We start from the raw sequence: 22,139 nt of genomic DNA on the forward strand, positions 1-22,139 counted from the left end.
TTTTCTTTTAAATTATGTGAAGAGAGGTCATTAAAAATGTTATTTACTCTTCCTAGGTTTCTGTCTTTGAGCACATTCTCAGACCAAAAGCATAGATCCCAACAGGTATTCATCCATATGAAGAGGGGAAAAATTATTTATAAGAGGAAAACAAATAAAACTTTTAAAGTAATCAATATTTTTCCAACAACAAACTTGGAAAATGGATAGTTATAACCAATAATTCTCAGAAGGATATTGCACTCTTATGTTTTTGATAAGCTGTCACAGTATTAGAAATTCTTCTAATACGTGCAGAATATTATAGGTATTATATAAGTAAATAGTGAATAATTACCCAGAGTTCTTAAACATTATTGTTGTTGTTTTTAAAGTATGGTTTGGTAGTTTCTGACTTACTCTCCTAAAAATCCTAGCATGTGTTCATTTGCCTTTATCACATTACTAACATGTAAGGAACCACTTTCTAATTTTAATATACAGAGTATATCAGGTATGTTTAGATCCCACTGTCTTATTACAGAACAAGTAAAAGAGACATTTATAATATTCCATTAAGTGTATCTTACATTTTTCACTCTCCTATCAGTCTCTTCTTGCCTGCAAAGAAAAAAGAGGAAATATCTATTAATAACTAAGAACTTTAAATTATTAATTATTAGCTAACAGCTTATTTTTATTATAAAGTTCTATGAATATTACCCCACCTGGGAAATTCAGAAATTTCAGACTGTACATTAGCCATCAGAAATATTTTTTCTATATTCATTGATTTCATAACATATAATGGTCAGTTTCTATAAAAAGGTTGCATTTTCCACATTATTTTATTCATTACAATCTGGTTTCTAAAATGCATAATTTGCATTTTTTTGTATTTATTTTAAACAATGTCTAAACCCTACCAAAAGAAGAAAAATGTGCTCATTGCAGGAAAAAATCGGGGAAAAGGAGAGGAAAAGAGCAGTTTTGCACTTAGTTCTCTTTTCCACTGTCCACATGGGTTTTTTCACCCAAGTTCCCCAGAGAAAACTGATCAGAGACTAAGACTGCATATGCTGAGAAGTAAACTTTATACGATAGCCGTGAATCTTCCCCTGAAGATACTTTGCTCTATTACAACAATCATGGTTTTTTATTTTCTCTTTACCAATAAAAGGACATGATATTTATGGGAGAAGTTAAAAATAGGCTGATGTCACCACAATGTTGAAGCAGCAGTAACATGAGTTAATTAATAAAAGTGACTTAGGTTGCTCTAAAATAATGTGCTTTCGGTCATTAGGGACACCAAAGCAAGATCATCGCAAATTCAGAGAGACTGCAGAAGCCTGAGCTAGATGACTCCTAAGATGGCTTTTCAGCCTAAGAGTCTATAAGTAGTATATTTGTTAAGATAAAATATATGAGGGGGGATCCAAAAAATGGAATTATCTTTTTGGGGTCAGGCCCCTTGTAGTCCAGGCTTCCCCTGCTAGGTGAGTGTTTTAGGAACCCATCTGTATCAGTGTGCCACCTGCCATTGTTGTGAGAGGCTGCATTTGGCTTCAGTGAATTCTTTTGTAGACTCTTTCGATGCATTTGCCCATTTCATGCTGGGCGATTTATGAGTGCACCTTCTCACACTGCACTGAGTGTTCATCAGTTTTTGACCAAAAAGGGCATGACTACAATGCCACACCACCCCTACTCACCCAATCTTGCCCCAAGTGACTCCCCCTGCCACCCGGATAAAAAAAGGCCTCAAAGGAAAACATTTTGCCAGTGTGGAAAAGGTGAGACAAAAATGTCAGAAGCATTAAAAGGATTCAAAATTGATGAGTTCAAAACCTGTTTTGAGTAAATGGCCCATGGACATGGACAACAGGGTGAGGGTTGACTGTGGGAGAGGGGGTAGGTGGGCGGGACAGGGGAGAGCAATGGGGGAAAGATGGGACAACTATAATAGAACAACAATTAAAAAATGGGGGAAAAAGCTGTTTTGAGCAGTGGAAAATCATCTCAATAGCTGTATTGCATCAAATGGAGAGGACTTTGAAGGTTATTGAAGTTTAAACATGTAAGAATAAATACACATTTTTTAATAAATATATCCCAGGTTCTTTTGGGTCGCCCCCCCCCGCCCCGTACACACATATAAGACATATGTAAAACACACATAAGACATAGAAAGACAGAAGGAAAGGGGGAAGAATGAGCACACACATTGAATTTAGCTTTCGAAGAATCCATGAGATAGCTATAACCATTTCTTTCCATAAAACAAACTTAAACTGAAATGAACCCAAGGACAACATTGCACCTCCCATCCCTACAAATACAAGGTACGGCCTATTCTGTCACAAACGGGTGCAATAATTAGTGAACTTGGTACTATAACCTTTGACTCACTTTCCATTCCCTTCTAAATATGAACATTTATAACATGCTCTTGAACATAATGATACACAGGCCAGCCAAATGAGTGTCCTATCACTGAAATGCAGTGGCAGGACTTCAAGTAGCCAGTGATTTGCTGGAGTCATTGGAGGCTACTCTCTGATACACAACAAACACATCCACTGCATGGCAGTCAGTAACCAGACAGCGTCTTTGCCTGCTGTGGCCAGGCACAGCCCCAAGGCCTTTTAAATAGAAAAAAGGCCCAAGGGTGCAGGGGAAGCTCATGGTAACACAAGCCTCTCCTTGAGCCAGCCAAGTTACTGCCCAACCCATCAGAACCAATTTTAAGGCAGCCTAATCTCCAAAGTTGGCTAATTCCTCCATAACAAATATTTCCAGAGTTGATTAGCAAAATCACCATGTTAAAGAGCATGGGCTTTGGGTCAGATCTGGGTCCCACGAGCTATGTTTGTCTTGGCAATTTATTTGATTCTCAAAACTTCAATTTCCTCCTGGAGAAGCTGGCGATAAGATCCCCTATGCCAATGGATTAAGGGGGAAATGTACCCAGGTACTTAGCAGAGTCCCAACCCTCATGGGAAGTGCTCATCAGAAAGCAGTTAGGGTCACTAAGTCATGTGAGAACAGGGCCCATCCTATTCACCAAGCTACCCACAAAGGCTTCCTAGCAAATGCTGGACCCCAGTATTTAAGCTTGCAGCCAGCCTGCCTGACATTCCCATCTCTCATCACTGCTTTATTTTTGTATTTATAACCATCTACTGCATGCACTCATTTATCATCTGTCTCTCCTCCACCAGAATCCAAAAGAATTTTTGTGGTTTTTGTATACTGCCATATCCCAAATGTCTTCAAGACAGGGTCTACCACCTGGCCATCACATACAAATATTTTATTAAAAATGTCTACCACAGTGCATGGTACACAGATGCTATCAAATATTGATTAAATACATTTATTTAACTTACAGAAATGTAATTTAGCAAAAGGAAGGCTGATAATAAAAGCTCAGGAGATTCCTAATAAGTATTCATAAGATGTTAAAGAACAGTTAAATTGGATTGCTTATTAAAACACATCAAATTTTGACTCAAACTGTGTTGATATTCATAATTGGGCTTCTTTTTTAAGCTACTATCTTTAAAATCACAATAAAAGGGAATTCTTTACAATCATACATCAATAACCCAAAAAAGAGCACAGATTCAAAAACAAAGACCAACTTCAAAACACTGAGTACAAGATTAAGTCTGGTTTCTACAGGAAAAACACTTCCCAGCAGCGTTCTGAAAGACAGAAGCCTAGGAACCCAAGCCTGCCTTGAAAGCCAAACTTAACATGAAAAGGTGTATAGACGAAACATTAACAGTTTGAAAAAATGACTATGTTGAATCTAACCTTCTCCATGTATCATACTCTAACTTTTATTTTTTATTTTTTTAATTATGGTTGACATTCAGTATTATTTTATATTAGTTTCAGGCAAACAACATAGTGGTTAGACAACCAGATAATTTACAAAACAATTCCCCCAATATTTCCAGTACCCACCTGGCACCATGCATAGTTATTACAATATTATTCACTATATTCCCTGTGCTAGCTTAAGACTGGTTTGGCTCAGTGGATTGAGCGTCGGCCTGCGAGCTAAGTGTCGCTGGTTCGATCTTCCAGTCAGGGCACATCAGAGAAGGAAAACTCTGATTTCAAAAACCTCTGCTGCCTTGCGGCATACCTCTTCAGGGGAAAGGCTAAGGGAGTAAACCCCGACAGAAAATCCGGAGCCGGAGTCCCTAAGGCGGTTTGACGTTGTAATCAACACCGGCAACTCCTGCGGCGCACCTGAAGCCAAGCTGTATTGACTCCGTCTTTCCCTTGGACCCTTCAGCTGCGAAGAGAGGGGGGGTCTGCTGCATGGGCAACAGCAGACCCTCCATATCACCCTGCCCAGGCTCTGTAGCTTCATCGTAAGATGTCGATTCAACACGGGAGGAGACAGATACCGTGTCACTCCCGAGTCGGACTGCACAGCCATTCTCGGCGGTGCAGATAGACTCTTAAGCTACACCATCGTCTCTCGAGACGGACGGCTGCCGACGATTCCCTGTGCTGTACTTTACATACACTAATTTTTCAATATTGTGTTTGATATTCAAGAAATAGCAAGTATTACATAGATGCAATCTCCCACTTTGTTCATGGAATAGCTCTGGTAATTTCTTCACTATCTGGCAAACGGCTAGAAGATATATGCCCGTCACAGACCTCAGAATGTTGTCAGAGGTCTGGAAGAAAAGAGCCAGCAACTCTCTCAAGTGAGCCCACGAGTAAACACATTCACCTGTAACCATCTCATCCTGACAGCTGCTATGTGTGCTTGGAGAACCCCGAAGCTCTAGGTCGGGTCCTTCCTTTATTCGCAGCTAGTTTAGAGTACTGACACAAATGATCAGTGAGGCAGTACCACCGCTAACTGAAGAAGCAGGGAAACAGAATCCATGTAGGTGCTCTGGTTCCCTGCAGGAGATCCCATGCCAGGTCCTTCCCCAAGAAGACAGCTTGGCCAAGAGGACAGACTCTGGGGTCAGACTTCCTGGGTGTGAATTCTGGATCCACTTTGATGAGCTGTGAGAACTTGGCCATGTTATTTAATTCCATGTCTCCATAGGCTCACCTGGGAACAGCATACCACTCTCACTGGGTTTAAAAAGTGGTTAACCCAGGTGGATCAAGTAAAGGAGGCATTTCAGGATGATCCTCCAATTCTCCATCTCAACCAAACAGAATGGAGCAAGGCAAGTAGCCAGGGACAGGTGGGTTTCCCAACACAAAGTATCTCCCACCAGGTGACACATTTCTGTGAAGCACAATTCAAGACACTTTCATATAATGCTTTCCTTGCCCTCTTGCCATGGACAACTTTGAATAAGAAATTATTTCTAGAATAAGTGAGAACAAAGGGCAAGGCAAACTGGTATATCATTGTCACTGACCAACCATCCATGTTGGCACCAAGCCAGCGCTCTTCACTTGTCCCCTGTCTACCATGGACTGTTTCTTGGCCAAGGCCCTTTAATTTTCCAAAAGCTCAAAAACTGAGGGCAAAAACATTTTTTTTTTTGATGTGCCTACATGGCCAAAATCTGTCTCCCTCATATCTGAGAGCAGTTTGGGGACAAAGTGTTAGAGGATGAGATTATAGTTTCATTATAGTTTGGTACAGCCAGCTGTGTTCTAGGGCTTCATCAACTACATTTCCAGATAACTTCTGTTTATCAAAGAGCCTGCACCCATCACAGATTTCCCTGGAGTCTCTCCTGGTGGGCTGCAGAGCGCTGGAATCGTGCCTGACTGATGGTTGTATCCTGGGAGTCAACCACAAGTCTGGCTAAGGGCAGCCAAGCATTCCAATGTTCATGCGTAAGTTACCTAAAGCCTCTCACAAAGCCAGAGAAGAGATCGAGGATAATTTCCCCAAATAAGATAAAGCTTCATGGAGTCTGAAACAGAATTCCACTTCTCTTTTTATGTTCGCCTACCATACTTGACACACCTTTTTTCCCCTCAAAGTACCAACTTCCTCATTTGCAACTCTTCCAGATCAAATCACCTAGTGCTTTGCCCCAATATACTAATCCACTAAGAACTGAAATCTCTGTGCTCCAGAAGTATATCTTCCCTCCCTAAATCCAAGCTCCCAATTTGTCCAAGCTAACTTCTGTAAAGAGCAACCACACTTATCTTATCAAACCATCATCTGAGGAAACACGGGATGAAAAACTCGTGCTGGAATTTCTGACAGAGTAGGAATACTTTTGCCCCAGGTACCAGGAGAAGTCTGGCTCCACCTGCCACCACCCTGAGCTTCTCTGCCTAACAAGGTATCAGGGATTCTATGAGGGATCCAAGTATAGCGCCCTACCCCACCCAGTCTCTTCCCTGTCACACACAGCCAGCCTTCTGCCTATCCCTAATCTGACAGTCCCTATAGAGTCCCTTCTTCATGACTCAGAATAAGTTTCCACCTTTACTCCGCAGGACAGAAAAAAAAAAAAAAAGGGACTCACTAGGTGATTATGTTCCCAGGCATCTACTTCCTGAGGCTACTACCCAGAGTAAGGGGTGGATTCCTCCTAGGGATTCAACCCTTCTAGAGTTAGTTCTAGCCCTGCCCTGCCCTGCCCTGCCCTGCCCTGGGTGACACCAGCTGAACTGAATGTTAGAGAAACCGGGCTCAAGAGTTACTTGGTCCCTCTCCAAGCCACCAAGTAATCTCTACCCTCCAGTTGTTGCTATGAAGTCTGGCCACCTGTTCACAACTTAAAAAAAAAAAAAAAAAGTCAAGAAATGAGGTTCTGAGTCATGATTTCATAAGTAGTCCCGTGTAGAAAAAGTGTGGACAGCATCTGCTTTCCGTCTGTCCGATGTGTAGGGGTAAGAGCGGAGGCGTCTGTGTGGCAGTGGGAGGCCGCTGAGACCATTCAAGGCAGGTGCCCTCCTCATGGCAGCAGCGGCATCATTTTTATGTATGAAACAGGACAGTCTGATTCCAGATGGGTGGAAGGAAGGAATTCTGAGCAACCCGAAGGATACTAAGTGAAATTTTAAGAAACAGTGTGTGAAAATTTCTAACACTACTTACTATCTTAGAAAAGGGCCTGTTTTTATTCCAAATACAGGAATCAAAGAAGGATGTTAGAAATATAATAGGTAAGGGTTCCTTTCCCTATTAACATAAGTTCTATTTTTTCTAATAATGAAGCTCATCTATTGCATTATTTAAAATAGAGCAAATACTACCACCTTCCTCTAATGACTATCAAATAAAAGAAAGATGAAATGTGTGAATATAAAAAGCTAAAGATGAGCCCTTAGAAAACTGCACCTATTCTTTCCTTGTCTCAGAAAGCAAGATGCATTTTTAAAGTGGAAATTCTTCCTTTCCTCCCACCTCCATCCCTAAAAATGAAACTCTATTCTAACTAGCAACCTTCCAGTCATGTCAGACACATGTGACTCACAGATTTTAATCTACCATTGTTACAAGATGCAGCTCTACCTGATCGTGGAAACAGTAAAAATAACACATGAGAAAATAACACCACATCTGGAGATAATTAGTGACCACAAACAGATAAACATGATGATTTCTGTATCTACCTATGTGAAAAAAACTCTTGGAAACTCAACAGTTTTTGCCCTAGCAACGGAATACTTTTCCAAACATGACAAATGAGTAAGTATCCTCGTGTTAAAAATAATTTGTCATTAAATTTCACACCCCTCCCACACACTACTAAAAATAGCTAAGTTTCACTTAAAGAGAAAGGAAAAAAACACATGCATTCCAAGATGCTGGCACACAGTTCCGCTTAAGTACTGAACTCAAGGGTGCTGTTGTAGGAGCTGAAAGGAGGGTTTTATTTCTAACTCTCTCAACCAGACTCTTTTTGTAATTCTTTTCTACTTTATGAATATGTTTTCTATTACATAAAACTCATCTCACAATTGAGACTACACACGCACATCCTCTGTTAGATTGCAACCAAGAAAGGACAATTCCTGAATACAGAATGTAGTATCCATTATGTGCGCTCTGTGTACTAAATGGAGTTGACATTCACTTATATCAAATGTGTGGGAAGAGGCCAATTAAAGACTCCCCCATAATTTGACTTCTGCAGATTACAATGCTGGGTAGCAGCAGCAGTGGAAATAGTGGGTTTAGGTTTCAGACATTTGAAGTTTGAGACACTTAACAGACAAAGTAGAATGGTGAAGTAGTTGATAATTAGACACACAAGATGTTGAAGCTAAAGATCTAGGCGGGACATATAACCTAGGGCAGCAATTTTCAACCTTTTTCATCTCATGGCACACATAAACTAATTACTAAAATTCTGTGGCATACCAAAAATATATTTTTTGCCAATCTGACAAAAAAAAAAAGGTATAATTTTGATTCATTCACACCGTATGGCTATTGTTGTGTTGGGTGTTGTCACTTTTTTATTTGACAATCTAAGGGAAAAGAGATCAGTGCCCCTGACTAAACAGTCAGGTATTTCATGTTTGAAAAAATCTTGTGGCACACCAGTCGAAAATCGCTGATCTAGAAATTTGTCAGCATAGAGATGAAAGGTTAAGTCATAAAGCTAAAATGGCATTACCTAACAAATAAGTGTAGATAGAGAAGAGGTCTAAGGATTGAGCCCAACACACAGAGGTTAGGAAGCAGAAGAGAAGCCAGCAAAGCAGAGAAGAACTGTCCAGTGGGATGTGAGTGGTGCCGGGGAGGAGGAGAGTAAGGTGGAGGGAGCCCTCAGGGTCGAAAATGCTGTGAGAGGAGAAGATGAGGGCCAAGGAGTTGCTCTTGCATTATTTTCCTGAGCCTTATAATATTTTATATGTATACACAATTACTAATTACTTCTCCTCAAAGGAGGAAAAATAATAAATGAACATCAAAAAGAAAAATCTTGCCAAACCCCTGATATTCCTAGAGACACTATTTAGGAGGACATCGAACTAGACACCTTACATGTCCTTCCAAACTTTGGAGCCCATGCTCAGCAAACTCATTATGAAATTTCACTATACGTAATACATCTTTTAGTCCTTAGCATAATGATTTTGAAATAATAATAACAGGCCAAGTGAGGTACTTTCTTCTTTTTTTCTTTTTCTTTTCTTTTTTTTTTTGTAGTCAATCTAAACTTTCTTTTTATTTAAGTAGGAATATTTCTTGTCTTGGACAAGAATAAATCTATGAGTCACTGTTAACAAATACATATTTTGAAAATTGTGGACAAACATTTACCTTAAAAGAGTTTCAGAAAAAATAATGTAGATTGCAGACAGATGCAGGTATTTGCAGTGGGGCTCCGTCACAATGCTGAAAATAGTTTACCTCAAGTGTAAGGATAGCAATATAGAACAGAGATTCAAGAATTTTCCACAAAAGTTTGGCCAGAATTTGACACCCCCCAAAAATATTTATTTATGTTTGGGTCAAAACACAAAATCCATAAAATTGTAGAAAATACTGAACATGAACAAAAGACCCATATTATTGTGCTAGAAAAATATTCCTATAAAAATGGTATTTTTCTGAATGTGTTTGAAAAATTCATTCTAGGTCCATGAATGTCTTAATCTTACAAAGATCTTAATCTTTCAAACTCAATTTCTCTTTCTTTCATGTACAAACTAAATGGAAACTTTAGCACTTCTTTAACATTAAGTATCTTCAATTGAAATTCTGAGTTAATGACTGAATTATTAATTAACTGAAACAATGTTTTAAAAATGTTATCTTGAATAGAAAGACTAAAGTAAATTTGTTTTTAAAATCGCTGCTTAGCCCTGGCTGGTGTGGCTCAGTGGATTGAGTACCAGCCTGCGAACCAAAGGATCACCAGTTCAATTCCCAGTCAGGGCACATGCCTGGGTTGTGGGTCAGGTCCACAGCTAGGGGTGTGAGAGAGGCAACCACACAATGATGTTTTTCTCCCTCTCTTTCTCCTTCTCTTCCTCTCTCTATAAAAACAAAAAATAAATAAAATCTTTTAAAAAGCCCACTGCTTAAAGGAAATATATACATAATAGCAAGTTAAAGTTCTGAGAAGTCCAACGAGAGATCTATTTTACTTAAGACTTTGAAAAATTAACTTTTTCATATTTTTTGTCAAACTCTTACTAAATTCTTAAGGGTTAAAGGTATTAATAAGGCATTTTCCAGTTCTGTTCAGTTTAAGTTCACTTTTTTGCTTAATTATATAATGTTTATTAAAAACAACTGCCTTCATTAAGCACTTTATAGTAATCATTATATTGACTATTCTACCTTAGCTCCTTTAATTCACACAATGATCTAATGATATACAGATTAGGAAACTGAAACTCTAAAAGCTTAAGAAACCTTCCCAAGGTCACAAAACTATTAAGACTTGTAGATGAGTGGATAAAACAACTATGGGACATTTACACAATGGAATAATATCTGGCCATAAAAAACAAGAAAATTTTATCCTTTGCGACAGTATGGATGGACCAGGAGAACATTACACTAAGTGAAAGAAGCCAGTCAGAGAAAGACAACTACTATATGATTTCATTCACACATGGAATCTAATGAACAAACTGAACTAACAAGAGAAACAGACAGACTCATAGATGGAGAGCAGATGACAGCTAAGAGGGGAAGGTTAGGGGGTAGATGGATTGAAGGAAAAGGAAAAAGGACCCATGAACATGGACAACAGTGTGGTGCTTGTAGGGAGGAGCGGGGTGTAAGGGGACTAAATGGTAATGGAAAAAAAACACAATTAAAAAAAAATTTGATTGTGATCCAGACTTTCCACAGACTAAGATCTATAGGCTAAGACCCTGATTTAGCATTAGTACAATCACACTTTCAAATCTAATATTTTTAAAAATAATTTACTTCTTAATGCTGAAAAAGAATTGTCTCTATAATATTCTGAAATAAATCTCCAAATATTCTTTCAAAGGCTTGGTTAAAGCCTGTGTATCGCAAAAATAATTTCCTGCTTAAATTTGTCTCCTAAAGACAGTGGTGCACAAGCTCCCTACCACCATCTTCTCAGGTAAATTTTAGATGTGTTCCACCATCTTGCACATAAAACCCATTAGGAGGTTCCTCAGGTGGAAAATTGACAAAGCCGTTTTTAAAAGACATCTAAATAAATGAAATAAGTCACAATAATTTGCATAGAGAGAGAACTACAAAGTATAAATTTCCTGTACTTGACCACTGCTAAGCCTTTGAGTGTGGTTTCCGTAAGACCGGTACCCGTCAATTATCAACAAATAAGATTATAAATTAAACACAAACAAAATTAAATAGGAAGATTTTGGCGTTAGTTTCCTAATGGTATATTTTCTTGTCTTATAAAAACAGTGATCTACACTTTAAGTCTATGAATATTAAACAAAATATACTTGTCTCCCAGAGACTCTGCAAAGAGTGTAACCTGGATTATACTGATTTCAAATGGAACTAATGTCAGTCTTCTGCCTTCCAGATCTGGGAGGAAATAAATTTCTGTTGTTTTACACCTTATTTATATATTTTTGAACTGCCTGGCATGTAAACACTTATATCCTTGCTGACACACATGAAGGTTCTCTGTAAAGCATAAGATGATAGACATTGTTATTTGTCAGTTATCATTACACCAATTTCTCAATGTAGTTTATATAAAATGCGTTATGTGTGCGTATACTACAAACCCCACACTGTCAAAGTGCTGCATATCAAAGTATTTACACCACACATTCAGAACTCTCCTTTTTGCTTAGGAGCAAATTATTCTCCAGTGCCTATAAGTGAGACTTCTTTCAAAATTTTAATTTTCACTATAGGAAAATAACTATCTCTCCCCCTTCAAAAATATCCTCAGCCCAAGTTCATCATAGATCATTTTAGTGTTAAATTTTGCCTGTTCTAGATAAGCCTTTCTTTGTCTAGTGTTTACTGGAGTAATTCCAAGAGAAAATAACTAAACTTTCACAGTTTTATGTAACCCAAAGGTTCATAAGCAGTATGAATTTAGAGCAGGGTTTCTTGGCGATATTGACATATTGGACCTTCTACTTCTTTGTTGTGGGGATTATTGCATACCTTGCAGGATGTAAAGCGGCATTACTCTCCATATCCACGAGCTATCAGTATCACTCCCTACCTGAGCAAGTCATGATACTCAAAGTATCCCAGACATTGCCAAATAGTCCTGGGGGGCAGGGACAGGGAGGGATGGGCACAGAATGGCCCATGGTTGAGAACCATGTTTTAGAGGGTCTAAGAATTTAACTAACTCTCCTTAATCAAATAAAGCAGACTCGAGCTGAAAAGATTATTTAATGACTACAATCTAGAAAAAGCAAGCTCAGGAAGGCAAAGAAACAGCCAAGCAATTACTACACACCTGAGAAGTTAATGAAAAACATACTCTCAGATCCAAGGGTAAGACATAGCCCAGTGCCTGAATCATAATTGACATTCAGTAAATATATACTAAATGCTGCAAGAATTACAACTTAGTATAGCTAGGAGCTCAGCATTGTCATTACTGTGGAAGAAATGCATGCAAGCCCCGCTTGTCTCTCAGACTTAAAGTGGTAAGAAATGATGTGTCAGCTTTATTTTCTGCATTCCAGCTGTACTGCAATACCTCCCGTATAGAGTCTGACCAACTTAGATGCTCCTCCAATTACAACTTAGTTAAGCCATTATCTAAAATTTATACATCTTAAATCTCACTTTTCATCCACTCCAGAATGGTTAAGGACATTCTTTAAAATATACCTTTATGTAAAATTTATTGTATTTGAATAATTTAAATTTACTATCATAGATCTTTAGTTAAAATTCCATTTCTAATTCTTTATTTCTGTTTACAATATTGATAATTCATTGAACATTGTGATAGGCTGAATAATGAACATCCCCCACCACCAAGATGTTCGTATGTCCTAATCCCTGGAGTCTTCAAATGTTACTTGATATGGCTAAAGAACCTTTGCAAATGTGATTAAGTTAAGGTTTTTGTGGTAAGGAGATGTCCTAGATTATCGAGGTGGGCCCTAACGGTAATTACAAGTGTCCTTATTAGGAGAGGAACAGGGGGACTTGACCACTATACACAAGGGGATGTGACCATAGAGGCAGAGATTTGAGTGATGCATCCAGGAGCCAAGGAATGCCAGCTGCCTCTAGAAAAGAAAAAGGCAAACACTGATTCTCCTGGAGCATCAAGAAGGAACCAGCCCTTGCTGACACCTTGATTTTAGCTCCTTAAAACTCATGTTAGACATGTGACCTCTAGAACTCTAAGACAATCAATTCATGATTTCAAGTCACTACCAAATTGTGCCAATTTGTTACAGTGGCAACAGGAAACTAATAGAAGTATTGTACTATATCAACATTGCCTGACACATTTCACACGAGCTTAACTTCACCTCCAATATAGCTCTATATTTAGTCATGTCCCCATTTTACAGATGTGACACCAAAACTTAATGAGATGGACGAATCTTCTAGAAGTTACCTTGCTTATAGTTATAATTTAAACCCAAATCTATGTCACTAAAAAGCTTATTCAGAGCAATATGAGTATTTGGCTAAAAAAGCACACCTACTGCTTATTCTCCACTTCAACCTTGATCCACAGCCAACCACTGCCAACAGGGCCACCTGCATCTAATTGTGTTAGTGAAGCTCAATGCAAAGCTGAAATGCGTCACAAAATTCTCATACAAAACTATTTCACTCCAAGTTTTTATAATTCTAATAAGTTTAAAACACACACATGCGTGCGCATACACACACACACACTCACACACACACACATCCTCTCCCTCATACTCCCTCATAACTCCTTTCCTGTACCAGAGTTACAAATATATGGCCAGTGCAGGTAACGTTAAAAAAAAAAAAAGAATGAGATCATGCATAATTTTTCTTTCTTTGTGAATACCTTTTTAAAACATCTGAGGTTAATGAATCTGATTTCTTTTTCCTCTCTCTCCCCTTTACCATATTTAGTCCAAACCAAGTTCAACTAATACTTTCCAGAAAACTTTTCTTAAGTGTACCCTTCACATTCCCACTATCATTATCCCAGCTCAAAAATTAAGATTTACTAAGTTCTTAAGTGTGGGCATCATCTAATCCCCAGGCCTGTTTATTCTTCCATATGCTCTGTGCTGGTGAAGGGCCCCAAGTCCCACAGTCAGAAAGATGCAAGCCAAGCAACATCCTCTCCCTCATACTCCCACTTGCCCACTGACCTACTCCTATCATTTCCAGCTCCTACATCTCTCTTGAATTCATCTTGCTTTCTTGGAGGTAATTCATTTCCTTTGCCTGCAGCTTCTCCTCCTCCCTCCACAGAGATGCCTCAAGAACCTTCCCAAAATTGAATACTGTCCATATCCCCTCCCTTAAAATTCTTATTTCTGTGGTACTTATTTCCCTTCAGTCAAGTACACAGTGTGGCTAGCATTCACATTCATGATCTGGCCACTCTTGGTGACCTTATTTCTCAAACTGCCCCAGCATAAACCCAAAACTCTTTCCATAAACATCCCTAGAACTCTTATCAACAGCCCTGCTCTCTCCCATCTCCACAGAAGAGACAACAGGTTTTCTCTTCCAAGAAAGCTCTTGTTCTCCCCATCTTTTGAACCAGTATCTGAAGCCTTCCTATCTTCTCCTAGAGGCCTCTCCCATATGAGCCCATGGGCACCTCAGCACAGACTGCTTTAAAGCACCCCATTATATAATGATGGATCATGAATCTCTTCCCAGTCTCTCCCCTAGACTGTGAACTCCACAAATTCAGACAGAATGCATTTATCTCTGGCTCAGTACTTAATACATAGGCGCTAAAATATTACTAGAAATAATGTATAGCCCCTTCAGCTCCTTCTCTCTAAATATCTATCTTCCCAAGCAGCCAAAGTCACTTTTTGAGGAGCCATTTTGACCATGTCATTTAGTCTCTTTCATCGCCATTAAATCATAGGGTTCACCAGGCTTTAACCTTGAACTTAACTTTATTTATATCCCCATTTCCATCCTTCAGTCATTTCCTGTTGCATCCCATCCTATTCTGACTTTAGTCAAGCAAATCTAACATAACAGGACTGTTTACTCTCACTTTGACATTCCTTGAACCTAAAAAGCCCAGAATCTGTCACACACTTAACTCTTAAATGTCAATTTCTTGGGACATCCCATTGCTCAACAGCATGTAGTTGAAACACCATCACTTTATAGAGACCCAATTACTCATCAGAATATGGAGCCATACCATTATTCACCCACACGTGTCCATAACTGATGTCTCACCACCTCCAATGGACCTTTGAAGACTAATCTCATTTTCTTTTCTCAAACATTATTCACAGTCTGGAGGTTTTGTTGAATTTCTATGTAAGCGGAAGCAAAAATATTCTTAGGATAATCATTCTTAGAATAATAAATTTCTCTTCGAGTAGTTCCCATTGGTTTATTCCCTACCAGAACACAGGTTCTCAAACCATGGTTCCCAGATCAACAGCATCAACAATACCCTAGCACTTGTTAGAAATTAAAATTCTCAGGCTCTACGCCATACCTACCTACCCAATCGGCAACTCTGGAGTGAGGGCTCCAGTACCATTGCCTCAATGAAACCTCCAGGTGATTCTGATGCATGCTGATGATTGAGAGTCACTGAAATATACCAAAATTAAAACCACATCTTAAGTGAAACTACGACTTCAACTAGTTTACTTCTATGAAAAAGGAAGTTAAACTGAAATGTAATTCCTCTAGCCTTATCCAGCCAGAATTTAAAACAAATAATAAAAAGCACAAAGCAACTCAAAGTTAAGTGAACAGCCTGGAATTAGTGCCAATGATTCTCAAGTGTTGACTGGAAAACCTCAGTGTGCTTCACCATGCTGAGGTGTGCTTAGGAGAGCCCCGTACACAAACACACTTGATTTGCTGCTGCCACTGCACACTAAGCTGGCTCTTAGGATGTCCTGGGCCAGGCATCTAAAGAACGGGGAAGGACGCTGAGTTCATTACTTAACGCTACATAAGCACCAACACTCCCTGGGATCCAGAGGGGAACACCTAAGCAAAGCAAACATGCACAAAATCCACAGGACAGAATGTTTCAAGAAGCACAAGAGTGATTTCTTCCATAAGTTTTCTGAAAAGGCAGCCACTGCCAGCTTTAAAGAGATGCTATACAAGAGGTTAAAATAAGTTGATTTTGTGTAGTCATCTTGTAATTTCCTTACAATATCATGTATCCCTGTTTTAAGTCTCTGAAGGACGGCGACTGGCAAGAAACCAAGCCTGGACATATTTTTTAATTACCTGATTTCTTATTTGTTCACCCAAGTTAAAAAGAAAGTTTGAATTAAGTAACATTGGGCTAATTCATCTGAATGTGGTGAAAGAGTACATGACCATGAATCTAAGGCCACTTTATTAAAAAATTCTAAACCAAAAATTATAATCCAAAGTTGTTCCCACAAAAAGTTGTGTCTAAATAGAATTGTAAGACACTACTAGCAAACATTAACACATACCAAGTTATTGAGAACAGGTACAAAACATGGATAAATAAAAAAGTATGCTGGCTGCACAAATTCCCATTGGTAAACTTCTTTATATTCTAAAATGTGAAATAATGTGTATATATTCTTGTCTGACTAAAGTGGGTAGTTGCCTTTAAAATTTAAATCTAGCCCTTATTTTATTCAAGTTACTAAATCTGAAGTAAAGTAATAAAGTAAAATGTCAGGAGAGTACCCATATTGCAGACGTCACCCGTTGAAATAAGAAATGAGGTTAAATCTGGTAAAATGAAATATTAATCTCGTTCAAGTCTCTTGCTGCTCTGGTTGAGCTGGCAGTGAACCACAGTGGAAAAAACTACACCCAAATCAGGAGGTGTCCTGAAATCAGGACACCTGTCTTAGCTCATCAGGTGGCCTTGCAATAGCCACCGGACCCTCTGCTAGACCACTGCTTCCTCTTCGGTGAAAGGACTGATTGTATGAGATTTTTTGAGTATCTTCCAGCTCTGATGTTCTGATTTTTATGTCTTATAAAGGAACATTCCCTAAAAGTATGTTTCTCAGATTAAATATTCCCACTACTTTTAAGATTGATGTAGAGGCAACAGTTTTATGAGTCTCCCTGGAGAGCTGCCCTGGTAAGCTCCAATAAAACAGTGAGCACTCACATCAACTGTATGACATTGACTAGGCATTCTGAAGTAATATAAATAACAGATGTTGAAGGCTGACAACTTTTTTAATACAATTATTTAGCTTCTCATATAGGTATGTGAATTTTTAAGAGACATAAGAAATTAAAATTTTTTTAAATCACAATTGAAGTAATTGGTAGCAGAAAGTTAGTAAGTTATCGAAGTCATTCCCCAAAAACAATTCTCAGACATAATAAAAAATGTGTTCAAATGACAGAACCCCAAATTTCTTCTTCAAGTTTAAAAAGAATACAAGAAAGAAATTAAACATCAGATTGACAAATATACAACTGCTACTAAAATCAAGAGGACAAATGGCCACTTAAAGGAAATAGTGAAAAGAATTGTCCCTAATAACAGACTACACTAAAGCAAGAATAAATTGTTAGTGGACTACTCAATTTTATATACTTTACTTTTAGGATGTAGAAACAAACATTTTTGCTTCTGTCTTTTTAATATAAGAATACTGTTGAACATTATTTCTGCATATAAAATAAATCCAAATGTTTATAATTGTTATAGTAATCAAAATATCAAAATGTCCTGAATTACAGAGAGATCATTCGTTATCGCTAAATCTATAGCCTTCCATTTCTTAAGATTTAGATTTACTGGATATGTACTTTTCATTTACTCTAAGTATCAATGAACAAAAGAAAAAGAAGTGAAAAAACCATCCTCTTCACATATAAGAACAAAAATATTTAGAGGTCCTTTCCTCCCTATTACCGTCAGAGATTCAGTCCATAGGACTGTCACCCGTATCACACCCTTCTCTTCTGGGAAAGGAAGTCACCAGTTCCTTTGCCAACCTTTCCTCCCTCCACATACACTCCCCTTTCTCCCTCTCCTTTCTCGCCATATGGACAAGTCCTTTATTTTTCCTTCTGCCTTATTCTCTCAAGGATAAAATCACATTGCTTAGTTCATTCAACAAAGACACCTTTATAATACTTTAAGATTCAGCCAATTCAGCCACATTTTTAAGTACAAAGTTTTTTCTATCTGCATTTTTTTAATGTTTTTAATTACAGTTTACATTCAATATTATTTCGTATTAGTTTCAGCTGTGCAGCACAGTGGTTAGACAATCATATACTTTACAAAGTATCCCTCCTGATATATCCAGTACCCAACTGGCACCATAAGTAGTTATTATATATTATCTATGAGGTACTTTATATCCCTGTGACTATATTATATCCTTACTTATTAAGTAAAATATTACTGGGAATTAAAGACTAAGGACTGAAACTGAGGTAAACATACAGAATTAAGATTACTATGAGACTGAATAATATTTCACTGCAAGTATATACCATATTTTCTTTATTTATTCATCCATCGATAGACATTTAGGCTGTTTTCATATCTTGGCTATTGTGCATAATGCCGCAGTGGACATAGGAGTGCAGGGAGCTCTCAGAGATCCTGATTCCAATTCTTTTGGATATATGTCCGGAAGTAGAAATCCTGCCACACACAGTGATGTGGATGAACCTGGAGGATGTTACACTAAGTGACATAAGCCAATCACAGAAAGACAAATACTGCACGATCCCACTTAAATGGGTACCTACAAGTAGTTAGCTATACTCATAGAAACAGACAGTAGAAAGGCAGTTGCCAGGGACTGGGGTCGGGGAATAAGAATAGGGAGTTGCTGTCCAGCGAGCCCATAGTTTCAATTATAAAAGAGGAGCAAGTTCTAGGGATCTGCTGGTACAACGTCATGCCTAGAGTTAAAACTGTAGTGTGTGCCTACAAATTTGTCAGTAGGGTAGATCTCACGTTAAGCATTCTTACCACAATAAAAATGTTATTACCATGAGAAAACCCATAAATTAATCCACATCTAAGAGAAGGAATGAAAGAAAGCAACTCAGTGGAATTTCTCTTAGCACATTGGGTCCATTCCTTCCTCTCTGTATTTCACGCAAGTGGACAAGAACCATCCTCAAGTGTTCTTTGCTCCCTTCATAGTGTTCATGTTCTTACTCGATCATCATTCCCCGAATATCTTTATAAATCAATCTAGCACTGAATATACTAAGAGTCGGAACTTTACGTACAATAAATATTTTTAATAAAGTAGAAAATAAGTTATCATGTAGATAGTACATACCACAAAGTTCAGCGAACACACAGTAGTCTAAAATTTTACCATAAAAAGTATCAGTAGTAGTTAATAAAATCACTAACATTCGAGGTCTGTCCAGAAAGTATCCAGCCATGTAATATGAAAAATAGACAATTATTGAAGAAGTTTTAAGATACAAGAAACATTGTACATAGGACAATGATGCCTCAGTCCCCTTCGAAGTAGGCACCTTGGGACCTCACACGTTTCTCCCAATTATCATCAGCTGCCCCATCGTGTTTTCCTGAATCTCATCAATGGTCTGAAATCTCTGCCCTTTCAAAGGTGATTTTAGTTTTGGTAAAAGTCAGAAGTTTCAGGGCACCAAATCTGGGCTGAAGCGGAGCTGAGTCATCTGGGTGATCTGATGTTTCACCTAAAATCTCTGCACAAGACATGATACATGAGCGAGCGCATTGTCACAATGAAGCTTCCAGTCACCAGTTGCCCACAGCTGTGGCCTTCTGAATCATCTGAATAGTTTCCACAGAGGAATGTTCAAGCTTACTGCAAAATCTGATGCAGATTCATTGCTCTACTCTCTCAGTCATTTTGAATGTGCTGGCCACACAGTACACATGCTCACCCAATGGTGTCTACCACCCCCCACTGACCAGTACAGTGAAGTTGTCATTGTTCACACATGCATATTACAGTCCACTCTCCTTGGCTGCCAGGTTATATGGATGTTGTGCAAACCATTCTCATTATATTAACAATGGCTGGACTTTTTTCAGACAGACCTTGTATATGGAATACTTGCTATGTGTCAGGCATCCAAACTCTTTAGCTTTAATAACTCATTTAATCCTCACAATGGTTCTTATGCAACAGGTCCTAGTGTTGCCCTCCATTTTACAGATAAAGAAATGGAAGGACAGAGAGAATAAGGGAACTGGCCAAAGACCACATGGTTAGTATTGGCTATAACGGGACGAGTCACCAGGCACGGGGCTTCCTCTCCCATGAGGCAAGATATAGCCTGGCCTGCAAAAGTGGCTGCTTAGAGAGGGCAAAAGCAGGCCTCACTGGCTGACGAAGCTTGTGTAGCAGGGACATAAGAATGCAAGGAGATAAGCAACTAGTGATTAGACAGCAAAATTCCAGAAAAGTCTGAAGTGTACTTGGACTTGAGATGGCGGGTGAGTGGGAGCCATGATGGAGTCATGAATGAGAATGTATGGTTCAAGTATATACCCAAGATCTGAGGAGAGTCATAGACAAAATGACAAAATCCTTAATCTCTTTATGTAAATCAGGAGTCAAAATACCATAAGCATTTAATCACCTGACCAAAGCAAGCTCCTTTGAATTCAAACCATATAAAACCTTAAGACAAAAACAAAAACTGAACCCTGAATTCATATATGAGAGTGAAATCTAAATGCAGAGAAATCCCAGCCAGGCTGCCAGGTGGGGGGTGTGGTGCAGAGGAGGGAGACAGACCCTCCCGTGTACCCACACAAATGCAACCAGCCTTCAAAAGTTAATGGGTCTCCTTTTTGACTCTTTATAGACACGAAAGCATCAAATCAGTGGAATGTTTTCAAAAGATAGTTTATCAAAACTTTTAATGATTCTAAAAGAATGTAACATTAAACCCCAAAGCTAGGTTATATTAGTGTCTTTAAAATCTACTGAACATAGAATTTTATCTAAACGTATGCTTTAAAAGTCTCCCAAGTACCTTCCTGGCATGCGCTCTCCTCCCCTGCTTTATTGTGTCACTATCCTCACATGATCTTGTATGTTTCCTCATACTGCCCTCCCTATTAGAATATACTTTTATACCTAAGATTGGTGAGACCCTGTCCTTCTCACCACAAAACTGAATGCCCAATGCCTAGAACGGTGCTGGGCACAGAGGAGCTCAAGAAATATTTGTTAAACTCATTCATTCATCCACTCATTCATTTATTTATTGAATCAAATCCCTACTGATACACATGCTCTAAAATATTTCCATTTGTCCCACCTTAGTGGATAGAAATGGAAGCGATTTTTGGTTATAAAATCATGTCAGGCTGAATCAGATATGTCATTTTTCAGAGTCCATAGCTTTGTTTTTTGTGTTATGTGGGAGTAGGGTTTGTGGGAAAATGGAGAGATAAGTACATTTTGTTGGAGCAGTTTGGAAGCAATGCACCTGAAACTGTTCTGTGGAGGGGTTATCTGTATTCTTGTCTGAACACTTGTTTACAAAAGATACAGAATTTAGACTTAAAAGATGACAAGAAAGAAAAGCAAGTGACAACTCCTACTGTGCTGTAGGGCAATGTGCAAAGTAAGAGTGAGGTTGGGCATGGGTTGTGGTATTTACAATGTAAGGGCCCCAAGGCTCAGACATACAGTGATGTTGGATTCTCTAAAGTGATGTGAACACCCGGCAGGGTCCAGAGGACAAGTGCAGGGTGTCTTCCTTGAAGGGGTGACATTCCCACTGCTAATTATTCCAAAGCTATAAAGGAGTTCCTAGGAGCGATCAGTCCTAACATTTCCATAAGGCCCTAAAGAAATCAGAATTTGAACTTCAACAAAAAGAGGGAATTTTTATCTCACTTTAAAAGGAGAGAAAAACCAGTGTTTCAAGCTATAGTTATCAAGACAGTCAGCAGAACTGGCAGACTGGAATAGAGCAGTCAGAAATAGATGCACATTGACAATGGACAATCAAGGGGGAAGGTGGAAGACAGTTCTTAGCCACCTACTTCTCTCTCCACCCTCCCTTTCTCAGAGCTGGGCTTCATTTTCTTAGAGATGACTCCCCAATCTAGTACCCAGACACCATT

General features: G+C 38.7%; 1 protein-coding gene across 15 annotated transcripts in view; it reads right to left on the bottom strand.

Moving 5' to 3' along the window:
- The window catches only part of LMO7 (LIM domain 7), a 198,273-nt gene that overhangs the window by 57,776 nt on the left and 118,358 nt on the right, over positions 1-22,139 (bottom strand). For all 15 annotated transcript variants that reach the window (XM_090258776.1, XM_090258764.1, XM_090258767.1 and 12 more), the window contains one exon: positions 570-600. In XM_090258776.1, the coding sequence (XP_090114902.1) occupies positions 570-600 (31 nt within the window). The remainder of the gene's footprint in view (positions 1-569; positions 601-22,139) is intronic.

This window comes from Furipterus horrens, unplaced genomic scaffold (genome assembly GCF_987537825.1).
Source record: "Furipterus horrens unplaced genomic scaffold, mFurHor1.1.pri manual_scaffold_12, whole genome shotgun sequence".
Lineage (NCBI taxonomy): Eukaryota > Metazoa > Chordata > Mammalia > Chiroptera > Furipteridae > Furipterus > Furipterus horrens.